We start from the raw sequence: 23,472 nt of genomic DNA, 5'->3' as shown, positions 1-23,472 counted from the left end.
GTCCACCCACACCTTATCACTCTCTGCCAGTGGACTCACCAGGATCTGAGTTAGGCAAGTGATGTTTTTATTTTTGTAGTGCTTGTGGGAGGACTTGGGGACCATTGTATCCATGGGGCAATTGTGACACCCCAGAGTCCGGTTGTCACAGTGACATTACCTCCCTCTAATGGGTAAAGTCATGCTTGGAGGCAGAAAGGGACCCGCATGCCAGGCAGCATAGATTTAATCACAATTTCCTGCTGCATGACAGAAAAGGGAACTGCCTTATAAATTCTGGCCAGCAGAGGGGGTTGGTGAGTCAGCTAGAAGTCAGCTGAGGGAGTTGTCATGGAAACGAAACAGCTGTGAGCTGTGAGGAAAAATGACAGTTACAACGTGAGGAGGTGAGGTAAAGAGATCTTTCTGGAAGATCCTGTCAGATGAAGACAGGGAGCTGATCTGTGAAGAGGGAAAGGACAAGAGCAGAGACTAAGAGACTCTAGGGAAGCTAAAATACTGCATATAGCAGACCCCTGAGTGAAGCGCTAATAAAGAGAAAAGGGACATCAGAGTCCTAGGCTGACAGGAACTGTACGCCCTGATAGCCGAATCTGAAAGGGGATTGTAAATTCCTGTGCACATTAATCACCTGAGGGCACGGCAGCGGATAAGGCGCCCGGGGCTGACGGTGAAGAGAACGGTACCCGTTGAATAGGCTCACGCTGACAGCCGTACAGGATAGTGAATCCATCACGAATAGAGGGTCGCAGCATAGTTATATACAGCGGAGACCCACACACATAGCGCAGAAAGGAAGGTCCTAAATCCCCACCTGGCAAGGTGGATCCCCTGAATGCCTCCAGGCGAGCCGTACTCATTCCATCACCTGTATGTGGTACTCCGGACTACAACCAATTACCAGTAAAAGGTAAAGAAACTGCACCTCTCTGTGTCTTTCTCTCATTTATCTGCACCCCAAAGTTTACAGCCATTTTTACTATTTATTTAACATCTTTGCCCTGGGACTACAGCCCTACCTGTGGAGGGCTACATCATAGCTGCGCCCAACATCCATCCCAGAGAAGCAACACCGCAGCGCTGGTCACCCTTGACTAGAATACCACAGGTGGCGTCACATATTTCACCATCTAATAACTTTATTTTCATTTTTACCACATAAATACCACACAACTTTCCCCTATTTTATTACTGGACACCTGGGCCACGGACCAGGTCGCCACCGCCGTGACACCGTCCCCCATGGAAGTTGACGGGCCAGGTACAGAGTTCCCCCTGGCCCCGCGGGGCGCTCCACAATCATACTGTGTTTTGGGAAGCAGGAGCAGTAGGGGCATCACACTGTGCATAGGGAATCTGTGGGCCTACTTTGCAATACTTTGCAACAGGAAGCAGTGGGGGCATCAATGTGAACAGGGGAGCTTTGTACCATCACACTTTGAACAAGGAACCATTGCACTGTGCATAGGGAAGATGTGGGCCCATCATACTTTGCATAGGGGAGCAGTAGGGGCATCACACTGTGCAGAGGTGAGCTTTAGGCCCAATTGATGTTCAAGGATGTTCATAGATTTTTCCTTTAATTTACACAACAAATTGAATTACGAGTCATCTTCCCATACAGGATTTATTGAATAAACTTGGTAATAAACACCCTGCTTCTCCATACAGGATACACAATTACATAGCTTATTTATGAAATATCTTATAATACAGAAAATGTGGGCTTCTGTTAAGGATGCAGCCGTGAAGCAAACCAATAAACTCATTTAAATAGGACACGTGTGTAGAAAAAATAGATAACTCCGAGACAGACACGATGAGGTTTGCATTTGGTGGTGCAATGTCTTTGGACGAGAGGGGAAGTTTTTCATTACAACTTACAGACAAATGGCAGAGATGGGGTGTGGGGGGAGAGGCAGGATACATTTTAAATGGCTACTGGACATGCACCCCTTGCCCTAGCTGTAAGCTGAATAACTGGTGGCTGGTCTTGTACAGATGGAGCAGAACTGATTTTAGCATTTGCCTCAGCCATATATAGGTTATCGGAGGCTATGGATAACCTACCGTATCATCTTACCTCATTGCCTCAACACAGTGCTTTACATGACAAAATCAGCACCGCTACATTAACGCTGTTCGTATAGAGCAACATGCAGGGTCATAGCTAAGTTTTCCTTCACACGGTGCAAATACATTTTGGTGCCCTAGTCCTGTATCTAAACACCCTGGACAACGGAAGTGTTTATTGGTACCACCCAAACACATCACCCTGGATAAAACGCCCTGACAACCCTCTACTTTACTTATCAGTCAGGAAAAAAAAGATTGTGTAAAATGTCTAGGGGCATCACTTAGTTTGGATTAAAAGGCTCCTCCAATTATAAAAAGTAAGAGTTGAAGGTCTAGAACATGGGACCCCCACCAATGCCCTGAGGTATAAGTGCGTGGACCCCTCCAGCTCTGCATTTTCAGAAATCACAAGACAGAAGACATTGATTTCTTTGGTGTATCGGGACGTGCATATTCAGGGTGCCTGTACCCCACGATTGGAGAAGTTCCCAACTCCTGGACCCAAACCCTGTTTCTTTTAGATATGTACACTATTTTGAAACAAAAGGAGATTTACTAAAACTAATTATTTTAAATGTCTAAAAAAGATTTATATTAGAGTAAAATATATACCATATATATGTTTTTTTGTTTTTTAATCTGTTGCCTTGTAGCCAGAAAGCGAGATCTCTACCAGATCTGAGCCACTTTCTATGCTATTTTCTGACTTAATAAATTGTTAGGGTGTTGCGGATCGTGCCCCTCCCACTAAGCCTACTTTGTTGTCATTGTTCAAAAAGGGGAATAAGTGGAGAAAGTCACAAATTATTGCAGAAATATGATGGGCATCCTAACCTGCTCCTGTTTTGCACCACAAAAGTAACAACACTTCTCCCAATGTGCCACTTTAGCCATTTTTTTATTGTTTCCATGCATCTAAAAGATAAAGATGGAGCCACTTTGCAAATAGTCTTGAAGAGAAATCTTCTCCTGTTTTGTGTCTACAGCTCCTGTCTTCATGATTTCAGACTAATATTTAGAATAGAGTCCTCAGTGGTTGATACCTTTTAATGGCCAACTGAAAAGATGGTAACAACTTGCAAGCTTTCGAGACTACTCAGGGTTCATCAGGCATAGAATAATGCCTGATGAAGATATAAATATATATATATCTTTCCTGATTTCAGAATAAAACCTGAGGGAGTAGATTGGTCTGAATAATTTGCAGAACTCTGTTGGGCTCTTCCATTTTAGGCTGGCAGATAAAATACAGTTATGAGTTGTTCTTTTGGGGCAGGGATCACATGAACGAGTACACTTGTTTCTACATATAGGATAAGCATTGGGCAAAATGTCAATTACAAGTGAAAGGTTTACACAGGTTTGGGTATAGAGGCAAATGATCAGAAGCATTTAGCCATACAATTATTTTTTCAAACAATGACCAGAGGTTTAACTATAGGGTGACAGTAGGAGTCGTCACTATAGGGTGAGAGTAGGAGTCATTGCTGCACCAGGCCCTGGAGCCTATGGGGGCCCAAATCAGATTAGAAAGCCAACATATGTGACAAGGGTGAATATTTTGTAATGGGGCCCAGAAGCTCTAAATTACGCCATGAAAAAGTCAAGCTTAATTAATCACTTTTCTAGAAGACTGTCTAATGTCGGTCATTGTTAATTATCCGCTTAATTCCCCATCGACCTTTACTATATATATGATCATATGTAAAGCTGTCCATATACACTCACTGGCCACTTTATTAGGTACACCTGTCTAACTGTGTGTTAAGACTTAATTTCTAATCAGCCAATCACATGGCGGCAACTCAGTGCATTTAGGCATGTAGACATGGTCAAGACAATCTCCTGCAGTTCAAACCGAGCATCAGTATGGGGAAGAAAGGTGATTTGAGTGCCTTTGAACGTGGCATGATTGTTGGTGCCAGAAGGGCTGGTCTGAGAATTTCAGAAACTGCTGATCTACTGGGATTTTCACGCACAACCATCTCTAGGGTTTACAGAGAATGGTCCGAAAAAGAAAAAAAATCCAGTGAGCGGCAGTTCTGTGGCCGGAAATGCCATGTTGATGCCAGAGGTCAGAGGAGAATGGGCAGACTGGTTCGAGCTGATAGAAAGGCAACAGTGACTCAAATTGCCACCCGTTACAACCAAGGTAGGCAGAAGAGCATCTCTGAACGCACAGTGCGTCGAACTTTGAGGCAGATGGGCTACAGCAGCAGAAGACCACACTGGGTACCACTCCTCTCAGCTAAGAACAGGAAACTGAGGCTACAATTTGCACAAGCTCATCGAAATTGGACAGTAGAAGATTGGAAAAACGTTGCCTGGTCTGATGAGTCTCGATTTCTGCTGCGACATTCGGATGGTAGGGTCAGAATTTGGCGTAAACAACATGAAAGCATGGATCCATCCTGCCTTGTATCAACGGTTCAGGCTGGTGGTGGTGGTGTCATGGTGTGGGGAATTTTTTCTGGGCACTCTTTGGGCCCCTTGGTACCAATTGAGCATCGTTGCAACGCCACAGCCTACCTGAGTATTGTTGCTGACCATGTCCATCCCTTTATGACCACAATGTACCCAACATCTGATGGCTACTTTCAGCAGGATAATGCGCCATGTCATAAAGCTCGAATCATCTCAGATTGGTTTCTTGAACATGACAATGAGTTTACTGTACTCAAATGGCCTCCTCAGTCACCAGATCTCAATCCAATAGAGCATCTTTGGGATGTGGTGGAACGGGAGATTCGCATCAGGGATGTGCAGCCGACAAATCTGCGCCAACTGTGTGATGCCATCATGTCAATATGGTCCAAAATCTCTGAGGAATGCTTCCAGCACCTTGTTGAATCTCTGCCACGAAGAATTGAGGCAGTTCTGAAGGCAAAAGGGGGTCCAACCCCTTACTAGCATGGTGTACCTAATAAAGTGGCCAGTGAGTGTATATCAGTATACATGGATGGCTTAACATATGACGAGAGTATCAGGCAACACAGTTCTTGTTTGTTGTGTAGAACTGCTGAGACACTTCGCTCTCCATAGGAGCTGTATACATTAAGCAGAGCAGTTTTTTAAAATCCAGACTATTTGCTATTTCTTTTTAATGCATTGGAAAAATAAAAAAGTCGTAACACCCTGTGGCTGGCTTTGAAGGCCAGCTGTACAATGAGTTACATACTTGAAAATCTTGTACGTGACCATGGGAAAATTTAAAGAACCAGGAAAGCCTCATTTGAAGAATGTATATGAACCAATTGCATAGTAAGTGTGGGGCACATCATTTTCCCCTTATCTCTATATTTCCATTACTCTTCTGATACTGCCTACTTCTATCTCTAGCTTCCCAGTAACAAGCACCAGCTTTTGCCCATTGTAAGGAACACTTACTACCTGAGCGGGTTGCTCTTCCTTTATTTCTGACTTACTATTCTCAGTTATATTCTTAAGTGGAGGGGCTTAGCAGCTAAGTTACACAAATACACTGTAAAGTCAATTACAAAAACAAAGACAAATGTACAAGGGGAAAGGACAATTAAAAAAATATCATGCGAAGTAACAACGTGACATCTTGTGCTGCTATTTTGGTGACGACCAGATTATTAGTCTGAGTCTCAGCCACACCTAAAAGTTCTTATTATTAGGGGCTCCATCTTTAGAACCAAAACTGGCCCATTATGTGACGGTACATGGTCCACAATCACGTACGCCTTGATGCATTCTGTGGTTGGGAACAGAACAGTATGGATTGATATTTGGTTTAGACAGCAAATCTTCCAAGTTCTTGATGTCTTGTGCAACTCTTTTGCAATCCGTTTGTTCCACCACATATCAAATCCACATGCAAAGGGTTCATATCTAGATATATTCTTATAGTGTAATCCAAAGTCCTTGTGGGTGACAAATATAACAAAAAACAAGACAATGTAGACCAAGTTCCTCATTCACAAGCTTTCGACAGCCGTGACAGACGCAGGAGTGGAGGAGCGTGAGGTGGCATTGGATGACCGTTCCACAGCGGGACTAAGCAAAATGGGGTCTGAGGGTTTGGGTACTAAGGAGCGGATAGGAGTTAATGGCTTGGAAGGGCCATGTAGAGTCTGGCCACAGATTCGATGATGCTTTTCCCAGTCTTTGTGCTGGCAGAATGATCCGCAGTAGCGAGCAATGTTACATCCACTGCAGGTCTCGCTAGCCTTACGACCACAGTTCCAACAGCTCTGCAAAAAAAGAAAAAAAATATATTGTAAGATTATCAAATTTCAAGGAGAAATAGGAGGGGTCTGAACTTGGGTATTAACCCATCCTCCACACTATTCAGCTGTATCATACATCAAGTAGAGAAGATCAATCATATAATCAGTTTATATAAAGGAGGGACAGATCAAAATTGGAATGTGGGCAATTGAGAGACCAGTTTTGGGGAGAGTGTGTGTCTTATTTTATTCCTCATATTGGCTTACATTAAAATTAGATCTTTTTCTTAATTTCCCCTCCCCTTCCTAATCATAGGTGAATAAGGCTATAGGCAAGAACAAGGTAAATGAGTATGATTACATCTCTGCCAGGAAACATGGCAGCAATTCAGCTTTTACCCTCCACTACAGATCCACCACACTACAACACTGTACTGTACATCCCAAGTAACTCTCCATTAGATGAATGTGATGTCAGAGATCATTGTTTAACAGGAGACAGTTTTTCATTTTATTTGACATGCTACCCTGCTAGCACTTGGCCATGTTTATGCAGAAACAGTCCTCAAATCTGGAGCAAAAGCTGCATAATGCAATGGAATCTAAATTTAAAAAAATAGCAAAAAGGTGCATGTGTTAGAAATGTCTAATAGAAGACAATACTAACAGACCTTTTTGGCTTAACCCAAGCATGAACCATATATGTGATGCTTGAAAAAGGCAGAGTCGGAGAGTACAGACATGCCGAGACCCTGAGGATCTCTGCAGCTGATGAACTCCATTTCATACCTCGGTTGACTCCTCCTGCTCATTTACTACGAGGAACGCGTCTTCAGCTGCCCTCCTCTTGGCATCTGCGATAGTCTGATCCATCCTGGCTCTCTCTAAAGCGATTGTCTCACACGCTTTCTTTTCGGCCTCAGTTACCGCCTTTTGTACCTCAGACATGGCCTGTCGCTTCACCTCATTAACCGCTTCTTCTGTGTAGGGAGGAGGGAGGTTAATGTTGATGGTCGAATTTACTGTATTAATATTTTAAATGGTAAAAATTAATAAAAAAAATATATATATTTCATCCTAAAAATAAATAAAATATATTATACACACACACACAAAACAGTACATAAGGCCATGTTCAATACCTGCTTTCCTCCAGATTTCTTCAGTGACATAATTCCCTCCAACTCGGCTTCCAAAGTCCCTGAGAGAGTCTGCAAGAAAGAATAGCAAAGCTTTATAAAGTAGTAGGTTGAGTTCTCATGGACATAGGAATGGCTGCCTCCTAACAAGTACCCAACATGTGGATGGTTGCCTTTGCTACTGGCAGGTAATATAGTACTAACAAAACTATACACTCCAGAAAAGTGTGTTTGTACATATTTTCTTACCACTGGTGCCAGAGTCAGTTGATGTCGGACTGTACTGCCTGCTTAAGTGTTCATTTCCTTTCCTAAGCTCAGAGGACTCGCTGTAACGCCTTTTCCAGTAATTCAGCTCATCCCTGTCCACCTCCTGACATCTGCGCAGCACTGCCATAGAGCGTTTCGTCTTTTCCACCATCTCCATGATGCAATTCAAGGCCTATTCAAAAATCACACCATTAAACCTTGTAATTTGCCTTCTAAAACACAAGATGGCGATATATGTCTTCTACATTGTCAATGAACATGTGAAGTAAGCAGTGCATGTAGTATTAGATTACGTGCTTCTACAGCGCCATTAATTCCACAGCTCTTTACAGACATCATTATCACTGTCCCATTGGGGCTCAGATCTAAATTTCCTATCAGTATGTCTATGGGAGAAAACTGAAACCCACAGGGAGAACATATAAACTTCTTGCAGATGTTGTCATTGGTGGGATTTGATCTCGAATTAAAATATAAAAAGCACTAACACAAAACTATAGACAATAATACAAGTTTTAATTACATGGCTAAATAATTTTGAAACAATCTGACATCTAGTTAAAAATTCAAGCTGCACAAACCATTGGTACCATGAATCACATCCCAGCTACACAATTACAGCCAAGTATATTTTCCTCTGAGATGCCAGGGCATTTTAAAGATGGTATACTCAGGAGAGCCGAATGGGGACCATCGCCGTGGACCAGACTAGTCCTGCTCCGCTCTCGGCCGGCTTTTCCCAGCGACGCTGCAGGCGATTAACAGGCGTTTCGCTTGAAAGGCGCTGGGAGAAGTCGGCCAAAGTGCTTCAGTGAAAAACATACAGTACCTGGCTGCAATCTGATTCATGCTGCCTGGGGTTTGGGCAGGATCTCTTTACTGCATACATAATTAATTCTGCTATACAATGCACAAATAATACTGCAATACAGTGTTCAAATAATACTAGTGCCCACATACGTCCACACCATACTATTCTATGTACAAATAGTGAAGGGGTCTAGGACAGTGAAGATTTACATTCTCAGGTTGCTGCAGGGTGTCAAGGTCACTGGGGTCCTGAGCAGTCGCCCCGGTATGTACATTTTACCTTATGAAGTGACCAAATGAGGTAAAGAGAACTTCAAAAAAGTCAGATAATTGCATAAATAGCAATTTCCTAATACAAATCAATTTCACTCTTACTAGCTGAAGCACTTTTATTTAAAACAAAAAAAAAAAAAATAATATGCAAGATTGCATTCCAAAATTTATTTTAGTAGCCTTACATGATCCAAATGTTTCCATTCCTCTGCCCATTCTCTCTCTGTCAGTCGGTGATCTACAAGTTCTTCTTGGTAACCATTGTTTAAGCCGCCATTGATTCCTGCATATCGAGAAATAAGGTTGAATGGTTGAATTAGAAACAGTTGTAGCAATCAGACCATGTTACGGAGAAGAACACATATTTAGGAAAGAAGCATTGCGCTTACCTCCTGTGACAGCATGGTGGCGCTCCCTTCCATCTCTGCACTCCACAATCTTGCCCAGAGGCTCCCTGTACAACTGTGATCCAGGTATATCATCCAGCGTGTAGTGCTGCAGGGGTGGAGGGGTAGGGTGGAACTGGCTGGAATTGTTCAAGAGGGGCAAAGACAGAGCTGGGCTGTGTCGGGGGGCTGGGCTGATGGTGCACACCCTCTTAACTGTTGGCTCTGGGGGTAAAGGCTCTCTTTCAAAGCAATTATCTTCTCTCCTACAAAGGAAGAAAATGGTTTGATTTGTAATATTTACGATTCAAAATCTCTCACATCATGTCATGCTTAACCCCATACCTCTCTGGGCTATGTCTCTTTCCATTCCCATTGACTTCCATAAGCAGCTCAGAGGAGTCAGATGGAGAAGAAGTGTTGGTACTGAGGAGGATGTGTTCATGTTGCGCCAAGTACTGTGAGGGAGTTTGCTTGGCAGCACGAGCGCAGTGCAGCAGTTCCCTCTGGAGAAGCGGCAAGTTGGCCTGAAAGTAAAATCAGCATTCAGATTACAGTTAACCCCATAAGTAAATTGCCAGCCAACATAGATCAGTGGCGGATGCATCTAGAATTTTCACCTTGAGGAACGGGATGACAAATGGTCGTAGAGGGAAGTTGGTGGCCTCCTGGAGTTTGCAGTGAAATTCTTCTATGGTTATAGTGGAATTCTGTAGAACATACAAGAGGTTAAAATGACCACACAGGGCAATGAGACTATTGGAATAGATTTCAGGTCAGGCCTCAGGCCTGTAATGGATCTCAATGGATTCCCATCAGCTATTAAAGCCCGCACAGCGGTTCTCATACTTATTGCTTGGTTTCTACATTATTTTTAACAGTAGACTAACTGTTACAATATGCCCATCATTACTGGATCTGCAATTAAAAATGCTACAATTATATTTAAACCCTGTCCAGAATGTCCAAAAACAACCACTTATGGCTGCGTCTTTGCTAAGCCAGACCTCTTTTGTGGTCCAGTTCAATGGACTGTTGGCAAGTATGGATTTGATGCACTATATGGTTCCTTACATGTTTAACAAACAATTTGTTTTTCTACAGGGGTGGTCCTCAGGTTGTAGATGTCCTACTCTTGAGAAACTTCAACTAACAGCAAGCCCTGAGAGCCACAAGTTGTAGTTTTTCAACAGCACGAGAGTCGCAATAAAGAAGACCACTGTCCTACAGCAATTCTTTGAGTCACTGTATCTACTTCAATTTTGAGTAGTTCCTAGCTTCAACTTACCACCAGAGCAAGAACAAGGGTTCGGACCTTTTCCCCAATCTCTGGAGAGATATCGTTGCCAAACTGCTGTAACGTGGTGAGGAACCTCTTCAGCTTGCTGAGCTGCCTTACTCCACATGTGGCAGGGAGCTGCTGATTGGCTATAGAGGAGGATGAGGATGATGAAGGACCATTGCTGGAGCGCTGTGGTGGAGATGGAGCGCCGTTCAGGGATGAAGGAGAATGGTTCATTCCATTAGAAACTGCAGAATATAGAAGTGATTTTTATTCAGGGTAATATGGCACACATATGTCGGTGTACATATAAAATATTAGTTTCTGGACTGTAAGTGAAGAACAAGGTATAAAGGTGCAGAGAGCAGAAGAAGCCAGACAAAAAAAACAAATACACAACAAAAGCAAAAATCAACAATAACAGGAAAAATGCCAATTAGGATATTAATGGATGAACTATAGAAATGATCAAAAAGGATCCGGCTGTATCCTGTTTATTCTTTGTCTATATACATTCTGCATTTAGATGCCAGGCTGTAGGATCAAAGAGTTAAGAAACATAATAGAAATATATTGAGGCACTGTCCTACCGCCATGCTGTGTAACTGAATATAACCCAAAGACGTACGGCTTTACACCTAGGTATATTAGCTTTTAGAAGCATTTTTGTTATCCTCAAATTTGTAGTTTGCTAGCTATATTTACCAATCTGTGTTACCGCAATATACTTAGTGTAATCTGCATCTGCACAGCTCCCTAAAAATTCAGAATGGATACTTTTTACAATAAAGAAAATGTAAAAATGTCTAAGCATGAATACTAAGGAAAATGACTCAATTATTCATACACATCACTTAAGCCTCCTTCACAAGTCCTGATATTTCCAGTACTGGAAAAAACAGTACCACTGCCATCTGTGTTCGTGCGTACAATCCGTGTGCCATCCATGTGTGTACATGTGGCATCCATCTGCACCAATTAATGTGACGCATGCTAGAATAGGAATGACAGATATTTAGGTGTTAGATGTGCAAAGATAAGAGAAAGAAATAGGTCAGTGAGATATATAATCAGTACTATGCAGGTGTAGTTTTTTGTACTTGTATTTAGCTATTTAAAAAAATGGAGTGGAGTTACCCTATTTTTAATAACCTGCAAAAGGCTAAGCAGACAGGTGTGTGCTGATATTAATAGGATAAGAAGGTCCATGGATATTGTGCCATTCGCAGAGTAATAAGTCAAGCCCTCAGGCGCCCAAAAAACGGCGCCTCCATTAGATGCGCCAATTCTGGTGCTCAGCCTTGACTCTTCCCGATTGCCCTATGGCGGTGGAAATCAGGGCAATGGTTTATGGGGTTGATGTCAGCTGACATCAAGCCCAGTGATTAGCAATGAAGAGGCGTCACCGCTCATCATTCTGGCTCTCGCGCTGCCCTCATGAGTACCAGTGGCTGTGAACTGCAGTAACCTTGCAGATGTCACTGCAGTTGGGTTCTCGTGGGGGGCAGCGTGAGAACTGGCAGTGGCTGCTGCTGCAGCCTATGGAGCTTTTTTCTCTGAACTAGGCTCCATACGCTGGACAAAGATGACAGGGATCATCGTGGGACCTACGGCGGACCAGTGTGGATTAATTCTTTTTTTAATAAATGGGTTAAAGATGGAAATTGTCAAGGAGTGATTTTTACAAAAAAAAGACTTTTCTGTGTGTTTATTTCTTTTGACTACAAGGTTAGTAATGGAGGTATCTGACACCTCTCCATTACTAACCCCTGGGCTTCAAGTCAGCTTACATTACAAACATGACATCACCCCGCAAACCATTACCCCAATTACCACCGCACCAGGGCAATCGGGAAGAGCCGAGGCCAAGCATCAGAATTGGAGCATCTAATGGATGCGCCGTTCCTGGGATGGCTGAGGGTGGATCTTATAAGGATGGGAAGGAGGCAATATCCATGGCCTTTCCCAGCCTATTAATATCAGTCCTCAGCTGTCTGCTTAGCCGTTGCTGGCTATTAAAAAATAAGGGGGACCTCACATCATTTTATTTTAGGGTCCTCTCTTTTTAATAACCAGTTAAACGCTAAGCAGACAGCTGTGAGCTGATATAGAGAAATGTTCAATCACTGCACACTCTTGATAGATGGTTGTGAAAATTGTATTGTATAGATGCAGCAAAAACACAATTCAGGAGCAGGGATAGAGAAAATGGTGAGGCGACAAGAACATAATGTTTCGACCCTCACAGGGTCTTATTCATATAGTCGCTGTTGGCAAGGTTTGCTGAACGGTATAAAGGATATTCTGATTGCAAAGGACACCTGGGTCCAGGGGAGGTCCAGCGCACCTGCACCTTGGATTATAGGCGCATATCACTTGACCAGAACCTCGGATCTCTACAAGCAAGAGTGCTCGCCACACTACCTGTCTAGCTGATTTAAATACGCTGGAAATGTTAATGGTTATTGTTCCCTTCCCAGACAAATGAGACCAGCTCACAGCTGTCTGCTTTCCCTTAGCTGGTTATTAAAGATAGGGGGGGACCCCACTACATTTTTTTCTTCATTTATTTGTTAAATACAAGTACAAAAAAACTCTGCATGCAAAGCACTGATTAGATATCTCACTGACATATTTCTATTATCTATCTCTATCTTTGTCATTGCTATTTTGCATTCCATTTCAGTCCATGTCACAAGGACGGCACAGGAATGACACTATGTCATCCATGTGCACTTATGTGGGATGTATTGATGTCCGTGCTGCCTAGAAAAAACGGACAAGTTCACGTGTGGGTCACACGAACACATGGTCCATGTGTGCAGCCCTGCAAAAAACTGAATGGGTCCAAGAGTGTAAGTCTCCAGTACATGTGAAGACTCATCACACATACCGGAGACACTGATGTGTGCAGGAGACCTTTCATTGGGAATATAGTTCTCAGGGGCTCATTAACAAGTATCCAGAAACATAATAAAAATACGCCATGTCTGATTGCATATAGACAGGGCTGAATGGTATACATGACTAAGGCATGATTGCATCTATAAATAAAGGTCCACTTATCGTTTTATCCACTCAGACCTATAGTTATCGCTAGGACACAACATTTTATTCTTTTATTACCAGCAAAGCCACGGTGAGGAACCTGCATGGTGCAGTGGTAGGGCATGTATGCTACTGCTCCATAACACTCATTTAGAGAAATTAGAGGCAAGTTGGCCGAATCCGACTATTTTATTACGGTGGGACTCCTGATTGTGCCCGATATCATCTGATAGAGCATGTTTAATTTCAATGCACAAGTCCTTAGAACCAAAGGAGAATAAGTAGCCACCAAAGCCATCTGGAAGCAGTTTACTTCCTTCTCACTATTTAAATTAAAAAAAGATACATGCTCGGTTAATCCAAGTGTGCATATGTATGGTGTGAGGGGCCAGAAGGATTCTCTGTCAGGTATTGAATCTATATGGCTTCCTCTAGTCACATATGATTATATGGTGTGGGAATGGAGCGCCGGCCAGGGCTATCGGGGTACTTGGCACCGGGCCCGTTGATCTCAATGGGAGTTGTCACGGAAGCTGTGACGCGGTCCGTGGCCCTGGGGCTCCATGGCAAAAGGGGGTGAAAGAACAATGAAATAGAATTGATGAATAGTTCGTGACGCCACCTGTGGTGTTCGGCAAGGGAGATGTTAAGCCGACGCTGCATGCAGATCCTCTGGGACTGGTGGTGTGTTGCAGCCAAGATGGTGAAGCTCCCCACAGGTACAGCTGTAGTCCCAGGGCAGTGTAGATGTAGGGGTAGCTGAGAGGCGCAGCAGTGTAGAAGCTAGTACCCAGTTGTAGCGGTACAAGGTTTGTTGGCGCAGGAATGACTGGAGGACACCAGGGCTTGTAGTTCCAAAGCTTTATAGTAGAAAAAGACAGCAGGATGGCACTCACCGGTCTCTTGAAATGATTCACTTTATTTCATATTAATAAAGCATAGGCAATGGCACGGGAGAAAAGCAAAAAGACAGACGACAGCCGTTTCGTGCACAATGCACTTCCAAGTGAATCATTTCAAGAGAACGGTGAGTGCCATCCTGCTGTCTTTTTCTATGATATTTCATGTTTTTTCTTCACATGGATAGAGCACCCGTTCAGCCAGGGTTACAGGTGTCACACTGATAGCGGTTATAAGTGGCTTTGCGGGTATTTCATTCTCAGGGACAGTGCCGGATGTTTCTTTTTTCTTTGAGTTCCAAAGCTTTACTCACAGTCTGTAGTACACACAGGTGCCTGCCTCCGTGCTGTGTCCTCCGGGTCAGGGACTCAGCCGACCTCCAGGCAAGATAGGACGCTCCCTTCCAACACTCCGCCAACATGTGCCTTTCTGAACGTCTCCTCTATAGCGCCTTTAAGTGTGAACATCTCCTAGTACTGAGTTACACTGGAGTTCCACCTGACAGATGTTCCCAAGAACTCTACTTGTACGGCAGACAGCTGTAGCCTGCTTCGGGGACTCCTTACTCCTGAATCCCGGCTCACTATCAATGTTTGCTGTTGTGCCCCCAAGTCTTAGATGGGAGTAGTGCACTTACAACCCACTACTCCACCAGTGTCTGCTGTAGAACCATTAGTGTCCATACAACCTCGAGGACCGGGCCCCGGCCTTGCGCTTAGAACTTCTAGGCAGGGTTCTTCCTCTAACCCACGTCCTCTGTTCCCTTTTATTCCTACGTTCCGTACTAGTCTTTCCTTCTTATGGAAGATCAGGTTTCTGTTCAATGTCTTTTTCTTTCCTTTCCCGTGCCAGCAGACCCAGGTCACTGAGATCTGCTGCAGCACCTCCTTCCTCCATCCCTCTCCAAGGGATCTTCTTTCCTCACTCCTCGCTGACTGACTCCGAACTCTCTGAAATTCTAAGGGTATGTGCACAGTTTTAGCTGCGGTGTACAGTACCATTCAAATGAATGGTAAAAAAAAACCGCTGTGTAGATGTTGCGGAAAAATCCGCGCGGATTTGCTGCGGTTTTGAAACCGCAGAAAGAAGTGACATGTCAATTCTTTCTGCGGAATCCGCAGCGGGTTCCTATCTCCACCATTGTGGAGATGGTGAATCCGCAGGACCAAACCGCAGGCAAAACCGCAGATAATCCGCAGGTCTTTTGACCTGCGGTTTACCTGCGGTTTTGCAAAATCCGTGCGGATTAATCCGCAGCGGATTCTGCAGCGTCTGCACACACCCTTAACCTTCCCACTCTTTTATGTATTCTAAACTCCACCCGCCTCCCAGCACGTTTCGTGCTCCAAGCAGGGAGCCACCAAAGGTGCTCTGCTACACTCTAAGCAGGGAGCCGCAATGTGACTTTACTGAACTACCGTGTTGTGTGGGATGCGAGTGTTGGAGCGTGGTTAGGGTCTCCAACTCACCTGGATGGTGGGGCACCACACCTCAGGAGGAGGTGCAGTACCTCTGTGGCAACTGAACCCTCAGGGGCGCCACAGTAGCTCACATGTGCGACACACTTGAAGTCATACTGGTAAAAAAAAGCATTTCCCCCAAATAAAAAAAAAAAAATGATTTAACCCTATGTAATTGCATTGCCCTCCTTTGTTAAAGAACCTATCCATTGGTGATACTTAAGATTGGTTTGACTTCAATCATGGAGACCCCCACTGATCACAAGGCACAAGCTCCCCCATTCTCTATTGGTTCTCTCCTGGCTAAAAGACTACAGCCAAGATGAGAATGCTGCTTCATTCTAAATCTATGGCACTGAACATATGAAGTATGAAGATCAGTGCTTGGACATCTGTGTCAGTGCCATACTTGCATTTCTCCTCCTTGCCGTGGTTTGAGGGAGAGCGGATTATTGACTGTGGCTCCAGCAGTGGCATCCACACTGTTCAAACAATCATCTAGGCCATTATAGCATTTATTTTGACCAGAATACAAAAAAATTCTATTTAGCCATTTCTTAGTTGTAGAAGTTTGTGGTAAAGATGGGCGACAATCAATATGGCTAGAATGACAACTCCCACAGAAAGCTTTTCCTGCTTTGTAGAGATGTGTGCTTTAGCCACCGATTGTTGTGTAAGACCAAGACCACACATGCGAGGAATACGGCAGAGTCTCGCATGTTAATACCCGGCACTCGGGAGCGGAGCGTGCGGCTCCATGTATTTCTATGCGGCCGCACGCTCCAATCCGAGTGCCGGCGGCAGTGCCAGGTATTAACATGCAAGACTCGGCTGTATCCCTCGCATGTGTGATCCCGGCCTAAAGATACATTTACACTGCACTATTATAGGAATGCGCAATTCCCAATAATCGTACAGTCTAAACAGGCTGACGATTAACGGGTGACCAAGCAAAGCACTCATTCGTCGGGTGAAATGATCATTGCTCTTGGAAGTACATCATCCTGTGTAAACAGCACCTGTACTGAGCAGTGTATTACAGATCCTTCAGTGCACATCTAAAGCGCGTTCTACCTGTGTATATAGGTTATTCAATGACCGATGATCGGAAAATATTTAAATAGGTAAATTGACGTTCATCTAGTACGGTGAAATCAGCTGGTGTGATTGCACCTTAACATAGCAAACTTGCCTGCCAGTAGACTGGAAAATTATAAGAATACGTTAAGTAGTTTACAAGCAGCCATATTGGTTGTCACCCAGCCTTCCCGAAAGCCATGGAGTACATAGAAGTAGGATAAAGTCATCTCTCATAAATGATCACTTAACTGTATATAAAACGAAAACTATATTCTATAGAGAGCATTGTGTTCTCAGAATACATACGTGACGAGGGTGGGAAGGACACAGGCCGTGGGCCACTTGGGTTTACAGGTGGCAAAGGTGCCATGGTAGGAGGTGAGGATCGAGAATGAATCTTCACTTCCATGGGAGACCCGGGCATTGAAGGCACCCTCTTATCTCCAGTGACTACAAATGAACAAAGATGACATAACATAAATATAGATATCCTGTGAATATTATATGCACCTATGCGCTAGACCATCATGCACAGCTGTGGTTGCACCAGAAGACTCCCCACATATGAATTTCTAATACCAACAATCAATACAGGGAGCACTCAAAGTAAAGTAATAACTTACCCATACTGCCCTGTTGGTCAGTGTGTTGATAAGCACAGAGACCCATCACAAGTTAGTACATCACTTTGCATTAATAAAATTAAAAGTCCGTCAACATCAGTTTGTGGGCAGCTTCCACACTAACAGATTATTCTTCTCAATAAATAACACAAAATATAACAAGCTGCCCTTGCTTATAGGATTACCAATGACAAACAGTTTGCAAGTCCCAACTACACTGCTCAAAAAATAAAAGGGAACACTTAAACAACACAACGTAACTCCAAATCAATCACACTTCTGAGAAATCAACCTGTCCAGTTATGAAGCAACACTGATTATGAATCAATTTCTCCTGCTGTTGTGCAAATGGAACAGACAGCAGGTAGAAATGAAACTCAATTACCAAGACTACCCCTATAAAGGAGTGGAGTGGTTCTGTAGGAAGTCACCACAGACCAGTTCTCTGTTCTCATCCTTTTTAGCTGTTTTGGTTACTTTTGCATTTTGTCATTGCTCTCAGACAGAGGTACTGTACAATAGCATGAGGCGGGTGTGTACAAGCCACAGAAGTTGCTGAGGTAGTGCAGATCATTCAGGAGGGCACATCAATGCAAACTATGGCAAGAAGGGTAGCTGTCTGTCAGCACAGTATCCAAAGCATGATACCATGATACAGGCCAGTACACCAGGAGATGTGGAGAGATCCATAGAAGAGCAACAACCCAGCAGGACTACAACCTCCTCTTTTGTGCAAGGAGGGAGAAACAGGAAGAACAGTGCCAGAACCCTGCAAAATGACCTCCAGCGGGCTACTAATTTCCATTTATTATTATTACTATTATTTATTGTTATAGCACCATTTATTCCATGGCACTTTACATGTAAGGAGGGGTATACATAATAAAAACAAGTACAATAATGTTAAACAATACAAGTCATAACTGGTACAGGAGGAGAGAGGACCCTGCCCACGAAGGCTCACAATCTACAAGGGATGGGTGAGAATACAGTAGGCGAGGGTAGAGCTGGTCATGCAGCGCTTTGGTCGATCGGTGGTTACTGCAGGTTATAGGCTTGCTGGAAGAGGTGGGTCTTCAGCCTCTTTTTGAAGGTTTCGATGGTAGGTGAGAGTCTGATATGTTGTGGTAGAGAGTTCCAGAGTAGGGGTGATGCGCGAGAGAAATCTTGCATGCGATTGTGGGAAGAAGAGATAAGAGGGGAGTAGAGAAGGAGATCTTGTGAGGATCGGAGGTTGCGTGCAGGAAAGTATCGGGAGACGAGGTCACAGATGTATGGAGGAGACAGGTTGTGGAAGGCTTTGTATGTCATGGTTAGGGTTTTGTACTGGAGTCTCTGGGCAATGGGGAGCCAGTGAAGGGATTGACAGAGGGGAGAAGCTGGGGAATAGCGGGGGGACAGGTGAATTAGTCGGGCAGAAGTGTTTAGAATAGATTGGAGGGGTGCGAGAGTGTTCGAGGGGAGGCCACGGAGCAGGAGGTTGCAGTAGTCAAGGCGAGAGATGATGAGGGCATGGACTAGGGTTTTTGCAGATTTTTGGTTGAGGAATGAACGGATTCGTGAAATATTTATCTGCTCAAACTGTCAGAAACAGACTCCATAAGGGCGGTATGAAGGCCCGACGTCCACAAGTGGGTGTTGTGCTTACAGCGTACACAGGAGTCAAGGCTAACAGCTGATACTATGACAGTCACCTGCAGCCCTTCATATGCTATCCAGAGGTACCATGACTGCCTTTAGGTACTGGGATGAGATCCTCAGACCCATTGTGAGACCATATGCAGATGCATCGGGCCCTTGGTTTCTTCTGATGCATGACAATTCTAGGCCTCATGTGGCTGAAGTGTGTCAACAGTTCCTGCATGATTAAGGTATTGACGCGATGGACTGGCCTGACCATTCCCCAGACCTTAATCCCAATCGGGCACATCATATCTTGTTTCATCCACCAATGCCATGTTGCACCACAGACTGTCCAGGAGTTGACTGATGCTTTAATCCAGGTCTGGGAAGAGATCACTCCGGAGAACATCCGCTGCCTCATCAGGAGCATGCCCAAGCATTGTAGGGAGGTCATACAGGCAAAGGAGGCCACAAACACTAATTTGATTTTCCACTTTGATTTTAAGTATCATTTCAAATCCAGACTGCCATGAGATATTAATTTTGATTTACACTGATATTTTTGTGTTTTTTTTGCTCTCAACGCATTCCACTATGTAATGAATGAAGATTTGCAACTGCAATATGTTTCAGTGATCTCTAGAATGTGGTATTTTAGCATTTCCCGTATTTTTTTCAGCAGTGTAGTTAGATGTACTAGGAAAGTTACACAGGCATGCCCGAAAAAGTTAGGACACAGTTTACACAAATGTAGGCCAATACTCAAACCACATCTTCAGGAAGGAAGAGGAGAGGAACTCTAGGGCCACCCTTAAGAAGCAGCAAACCTAAAAATCAATATCCACCCTTTGAAAGGGCTTGTTCACAAGCTACGTTTTTTCAAGGGTAAAAAAAATAACACTGCATTTTACAACGCGATTTGAGATTTTTAAAATCTCATGCACATGATGCTAATTTCTTTGCTTGCAAATTTAAACCAAAAGCATTTTTCCCCCATCTGCAGTATGTCAATTATTTCTTTGTTTGTTGCAGCATTTTTCACCTGTTCAAATGAATGGGAAAAAGACACAAATTTACTTTAAAAAAAAAAAAAGTTTCAATAACACGGATTTTACGCAGTGTTTTCCTGTCAAAACGCTGTTTTTTGTTGCAGAAAAATCTGCTGCAAACGCTCAGTGTGCACACACCCAAAGGACCTTGCCACAAGACTTCGGATAAGAAGTCAAATCAGACAGTCCATATGCGGACACGTGTTTTGAGGGATTTGCACCTCATCAGTAATGCAAAACAGGATAACAGATTTGGCTGAGTGAGAGGCCTCCGACAGGGGGTGTAAGGGTACAGTCAGACGTCAGCATTAATCAGACTGAGATTGGAACGCATTGCATGGATTGGCTGGCGGCAATCTCGACCCAAGCGTGACAGCTGCATAGAAACATATGAAGCTGTCACACTCGGGTCGGGAGAACCGCCGGCCAGTCCGTGCACGGCTTTCAGATCTCAGTCCACTTTATACGGTCGTTTGAGGCTATGTGCACACGTTGCGGAATTGCCACGGAAATTTCCGCGGGAATTCCGCAACTCCCTGCCTCCCTGCCCTGAAATACGCTAGGGCCGCATCTTCAGGTCCCAGTGATGCCTTGCGCGACAACGACCTTTGATGACGTAGCGGTCTTGCGAGACCGCTACGGTATGGCGAGACCACTACGTCATCTCATGTCATTGTCGCAAAGCACCACCGGGACCGGAAGATGCCGGGAGCATCGCTGAGGCCAGGGAACACTGCGTGGGATTCTGGAAGGTGAGAAAATCACCATTTTTTATTTTAATTTTTTTACAGGATTATGGTACCCAGGGCCTGGAGGAGAATCTCCTCTTCTCCAGACCGTGGGTACCATCTGCACATTTTCCACTTACTTTGCGCATGGTGGCCATAGCCACATGCGGAAAGTAAGCGGAACAATGCATTCCTATGTGTGCGGAATTCCCGCGATTCCGCACAAAGAATGAGCCTGCTGCGTATTTTTCCGCGATGCGATTTTACAGCGGAAAAATACACAGCATTAGCACAGCATGTGCGGAATGCCATTGAATTCAATGGGCTGCTTTTTTTATGCGTTTTTGCTGCGTTTTCGCACGTGTGCACACAGCCTGAGTATGAATGAATGAAACAGGATATCAAATGTATACGGTATAATCTGCGGTTTTCTATAGGACAGCTGGTCACACACTACATGACTGTGGGTATAATGATTCACCAAACACATACCAGACCTAAATAGATGGAAATGTAGATAATAAATTGATGGTCGCCTACACAATAAAACACCGAATTAAAAGACATGAAATAAAATTCTCTAGCTCCGACTTTCCCAGAATCCTCTCTGGTGTTTTTCCCTGAGCGCAGTGGTAAAACCACTTTCCATCTGTTTCCCGTTTCTGCAGGCTGAGGTTTTCCTCTGATATTAACCTCTAAAACGCCAAACCGAAGACAGCGGAGTGTTAAAATCAGAAAAGATTGGTAAAATTAGAGAGCTTGGCGACTAATTAGGAATATCGTCCACGGAGGAGAAATTCGGATAAGAGTTAGGAGATTGCCAGTCAAGTGATTCCTTACTATAAAGAATGGTTTGATGTAAAGAAAAGTGGCTAATTCAGTCAGGAATAGTCATTTTGGAATATCTCAGACCTGAAGATAAGAAATAAACATCAATTTATCATCTCCATGTTTTCTGGACTGGCTGATAAGAAATAATCGCTTGGCGACAGCCAATAGATGACCTTTGTGTTTTTGATTACTGGCCTATTATGTCTCTTTGGCATCCATTGTGGAGACTGGAAGCATGCATTAATTGCACTATTTCCTGGGGAAGGCCTAATTGACACATAAGCGTGCCTCCCCTCCCCCATATGTCTGTCGTACACAGGAGTCAAGGCCAACAGCTGATACTATGACAGTCACCTGCAGCCATGCTAATCTCCATCTGAAACAATGGAAACAGATGAATGGTAGTGACTGGGGGATTGTGGCTGCACCTGGTGTCAGTTGCAGGTGGGGGGTAGGGACACGTGCTGGGAGCCCGATATACATCTGTCACTGCACCATACAAAATGCAACGTATTTTGCCCTGTAGGGATGGGGGGCTCAGGTGGTCCATACAGGCAACAGGTTGGCTTTTTTTCCTTAAAAAGGGGTTGTCTATTTCTGGAACACTAAATCATCTATGCAGTTCAGTTTCATGTAAAAAAACCTCCTTCCCTGGTGGATCTTTGATGCAATACCAGTGTTAGGAAGTGATGATCAGAGATGTGCTACTTACTAAAGAACTGTGGGACACATCCTACTAATGTATGTGTAACGGCCATGAGGTGGCGGAAGGGGACATTTACTACGCTTTACATTGTACAGCAGGGGTGCACAACTTTTTTGGGCTCCATCGTACCCTCCCACAAGAAAACTCAAAAAACACAGGCGCACTCGGCAGAGCGAGCACTCCTGCGTATGGCAGAAACAGCTCAGATGATTACCGGCCAAACGATAGAACCAAGCACTATTTGGGCCCCTCATATGTATGGTGGGCTTTACACACTGGAGAATTAAAGAGAAAGGAGTCACAAAAATGTATATATTATTGGGGGCCACACAGAATGACCCTGGGAGCCAGCTGCAGACAGCAGGCGGTGCACCCTTGTGTGTACAGTACATGATATAATAGTAACATCACTGCAATGTTAAAAAAAAATATTCAAGCTGGAAAATTTTTCAAAGACCCCCACCTGAACCTTTACTAGGTGTGCAGCAATGCAGACCGCTACTGACCTTACTCGTCAGCCAAAATCTCTTATTTTATATAAAAGTGGAATCCCAAACAAAATGGCAACATTCTCCACAAGCTGAAATTTTGGAGGTTGTCTTCACACTTAAACAGTCGGTGGTCCCAGATCATTTTATTCACCTGACTCTGCCCTATAAGATTGCGATTGCTATATTTTTCATTTATTTATTTTTTAAGACTGCTTAGTCAGGGAAAGAAAATCCATGGTGACCACCAACCCTCCAGTGTGGACCCTGATGAACATCTTCAGATTTCGGTTGCGGTTGTGTGACAATTAACAGTCGTCACTGTAATGATACATAACATATGAAATAAGCCATATACAACATACACATATATACTACTAACAAGAACATATCTATAAAAGGACCATAAACCCAGAAAGGGCACCCTATTATGTATCCAGCCAAGAGCAGGGCAGCACGGATTATCATGGATCTGAGCAAACAGAAAACCAATTACTGAAATCTCTG

The 23,472-nt window shown here is 43.9% G+C and overlaps 1 protein-coding gene across 6 annotated transcripts in view; it reads right to left on the bottom strand.

Moving 5' to 3' along the window:
• Positions 1–5,470: 5,470 nt before the first annotated feature.
• CBFA2T2 (CBFA2/RUNX1 partner transcriptional co-repressor 2) overlaps positions 5,471–23,472 on the bottom strand; it is a 48,740-nt gene continuing 30,738 nt past the window's right edge. For 3 of the 6 annotated variants that reach the window (XM_073555387.1, XM_073555390.1, XM_073555389.1), the window contains exons 2-11: positions 17,224–17,367; positions 10,436–10,677; positions 9,768–9,857; positions 9,493–9,674; positions 9,151–9,413; positions 8,947–9,044; positions 7,658–7,850; positions 7,412–7,480; positions 7,059–7,291; positions 5,471–6,293 (exon numbers count right to left, since the gene is read on the bottom strand). In XM_073555387.1, the coding sequence (XP_073411488.1) occupies positions 6,018–6,293; positions 7,059–7,291; positions 7,412–7,480; positions 7,658–7,850; positions 8,947–9,044; positions 9,151–9,413; positions 9,493–9,674; positions 9,768–9,857; positions 10,436–10,677; positions 17,224–17,367 (1,790 nt within the window). In that variant the 3' untranslated portion in view covers positions 5,471–6,017. Of the gene's footprint in view, positions 6,294–7,058; positions 7,292–7,411; positions 7,481–7,657; positions 7,851–8,946; positions 9,045–9,150; positions 9,414–9,492; positions 9,675–9,767; positions 9,858–10,435; positions 10,678–17,223; positions 17,368–23,472 lie in introns of those variants that run through there. The other 3 variants (XM_073555391.1, XM_073555392.1, XM_073555388.1) reach the window with 2 other exon arrangements.

The sequence above is a fragment of the Dendrobates tinctorius genome, unplaced genomic scaffold, assembly GCF_039654945.1.
Source record: "Dendrobates tinctorius isolate UK_male_01 unplaced genomic scaffold, ASM3965494v1 ptg000223l, whole genome shotgun sequence".
NCBI lineage: Eukaryota > Metazoa > Chordata > Amphibia > Anura > Dendrobatidae > Dendrobates > Dendrobates tinctorius.
The sequence above is the reverse complement of the archived record's forward strand: the minus strand, read 5'-3'. Positions and strand labels throughout refer to the sequence as shown.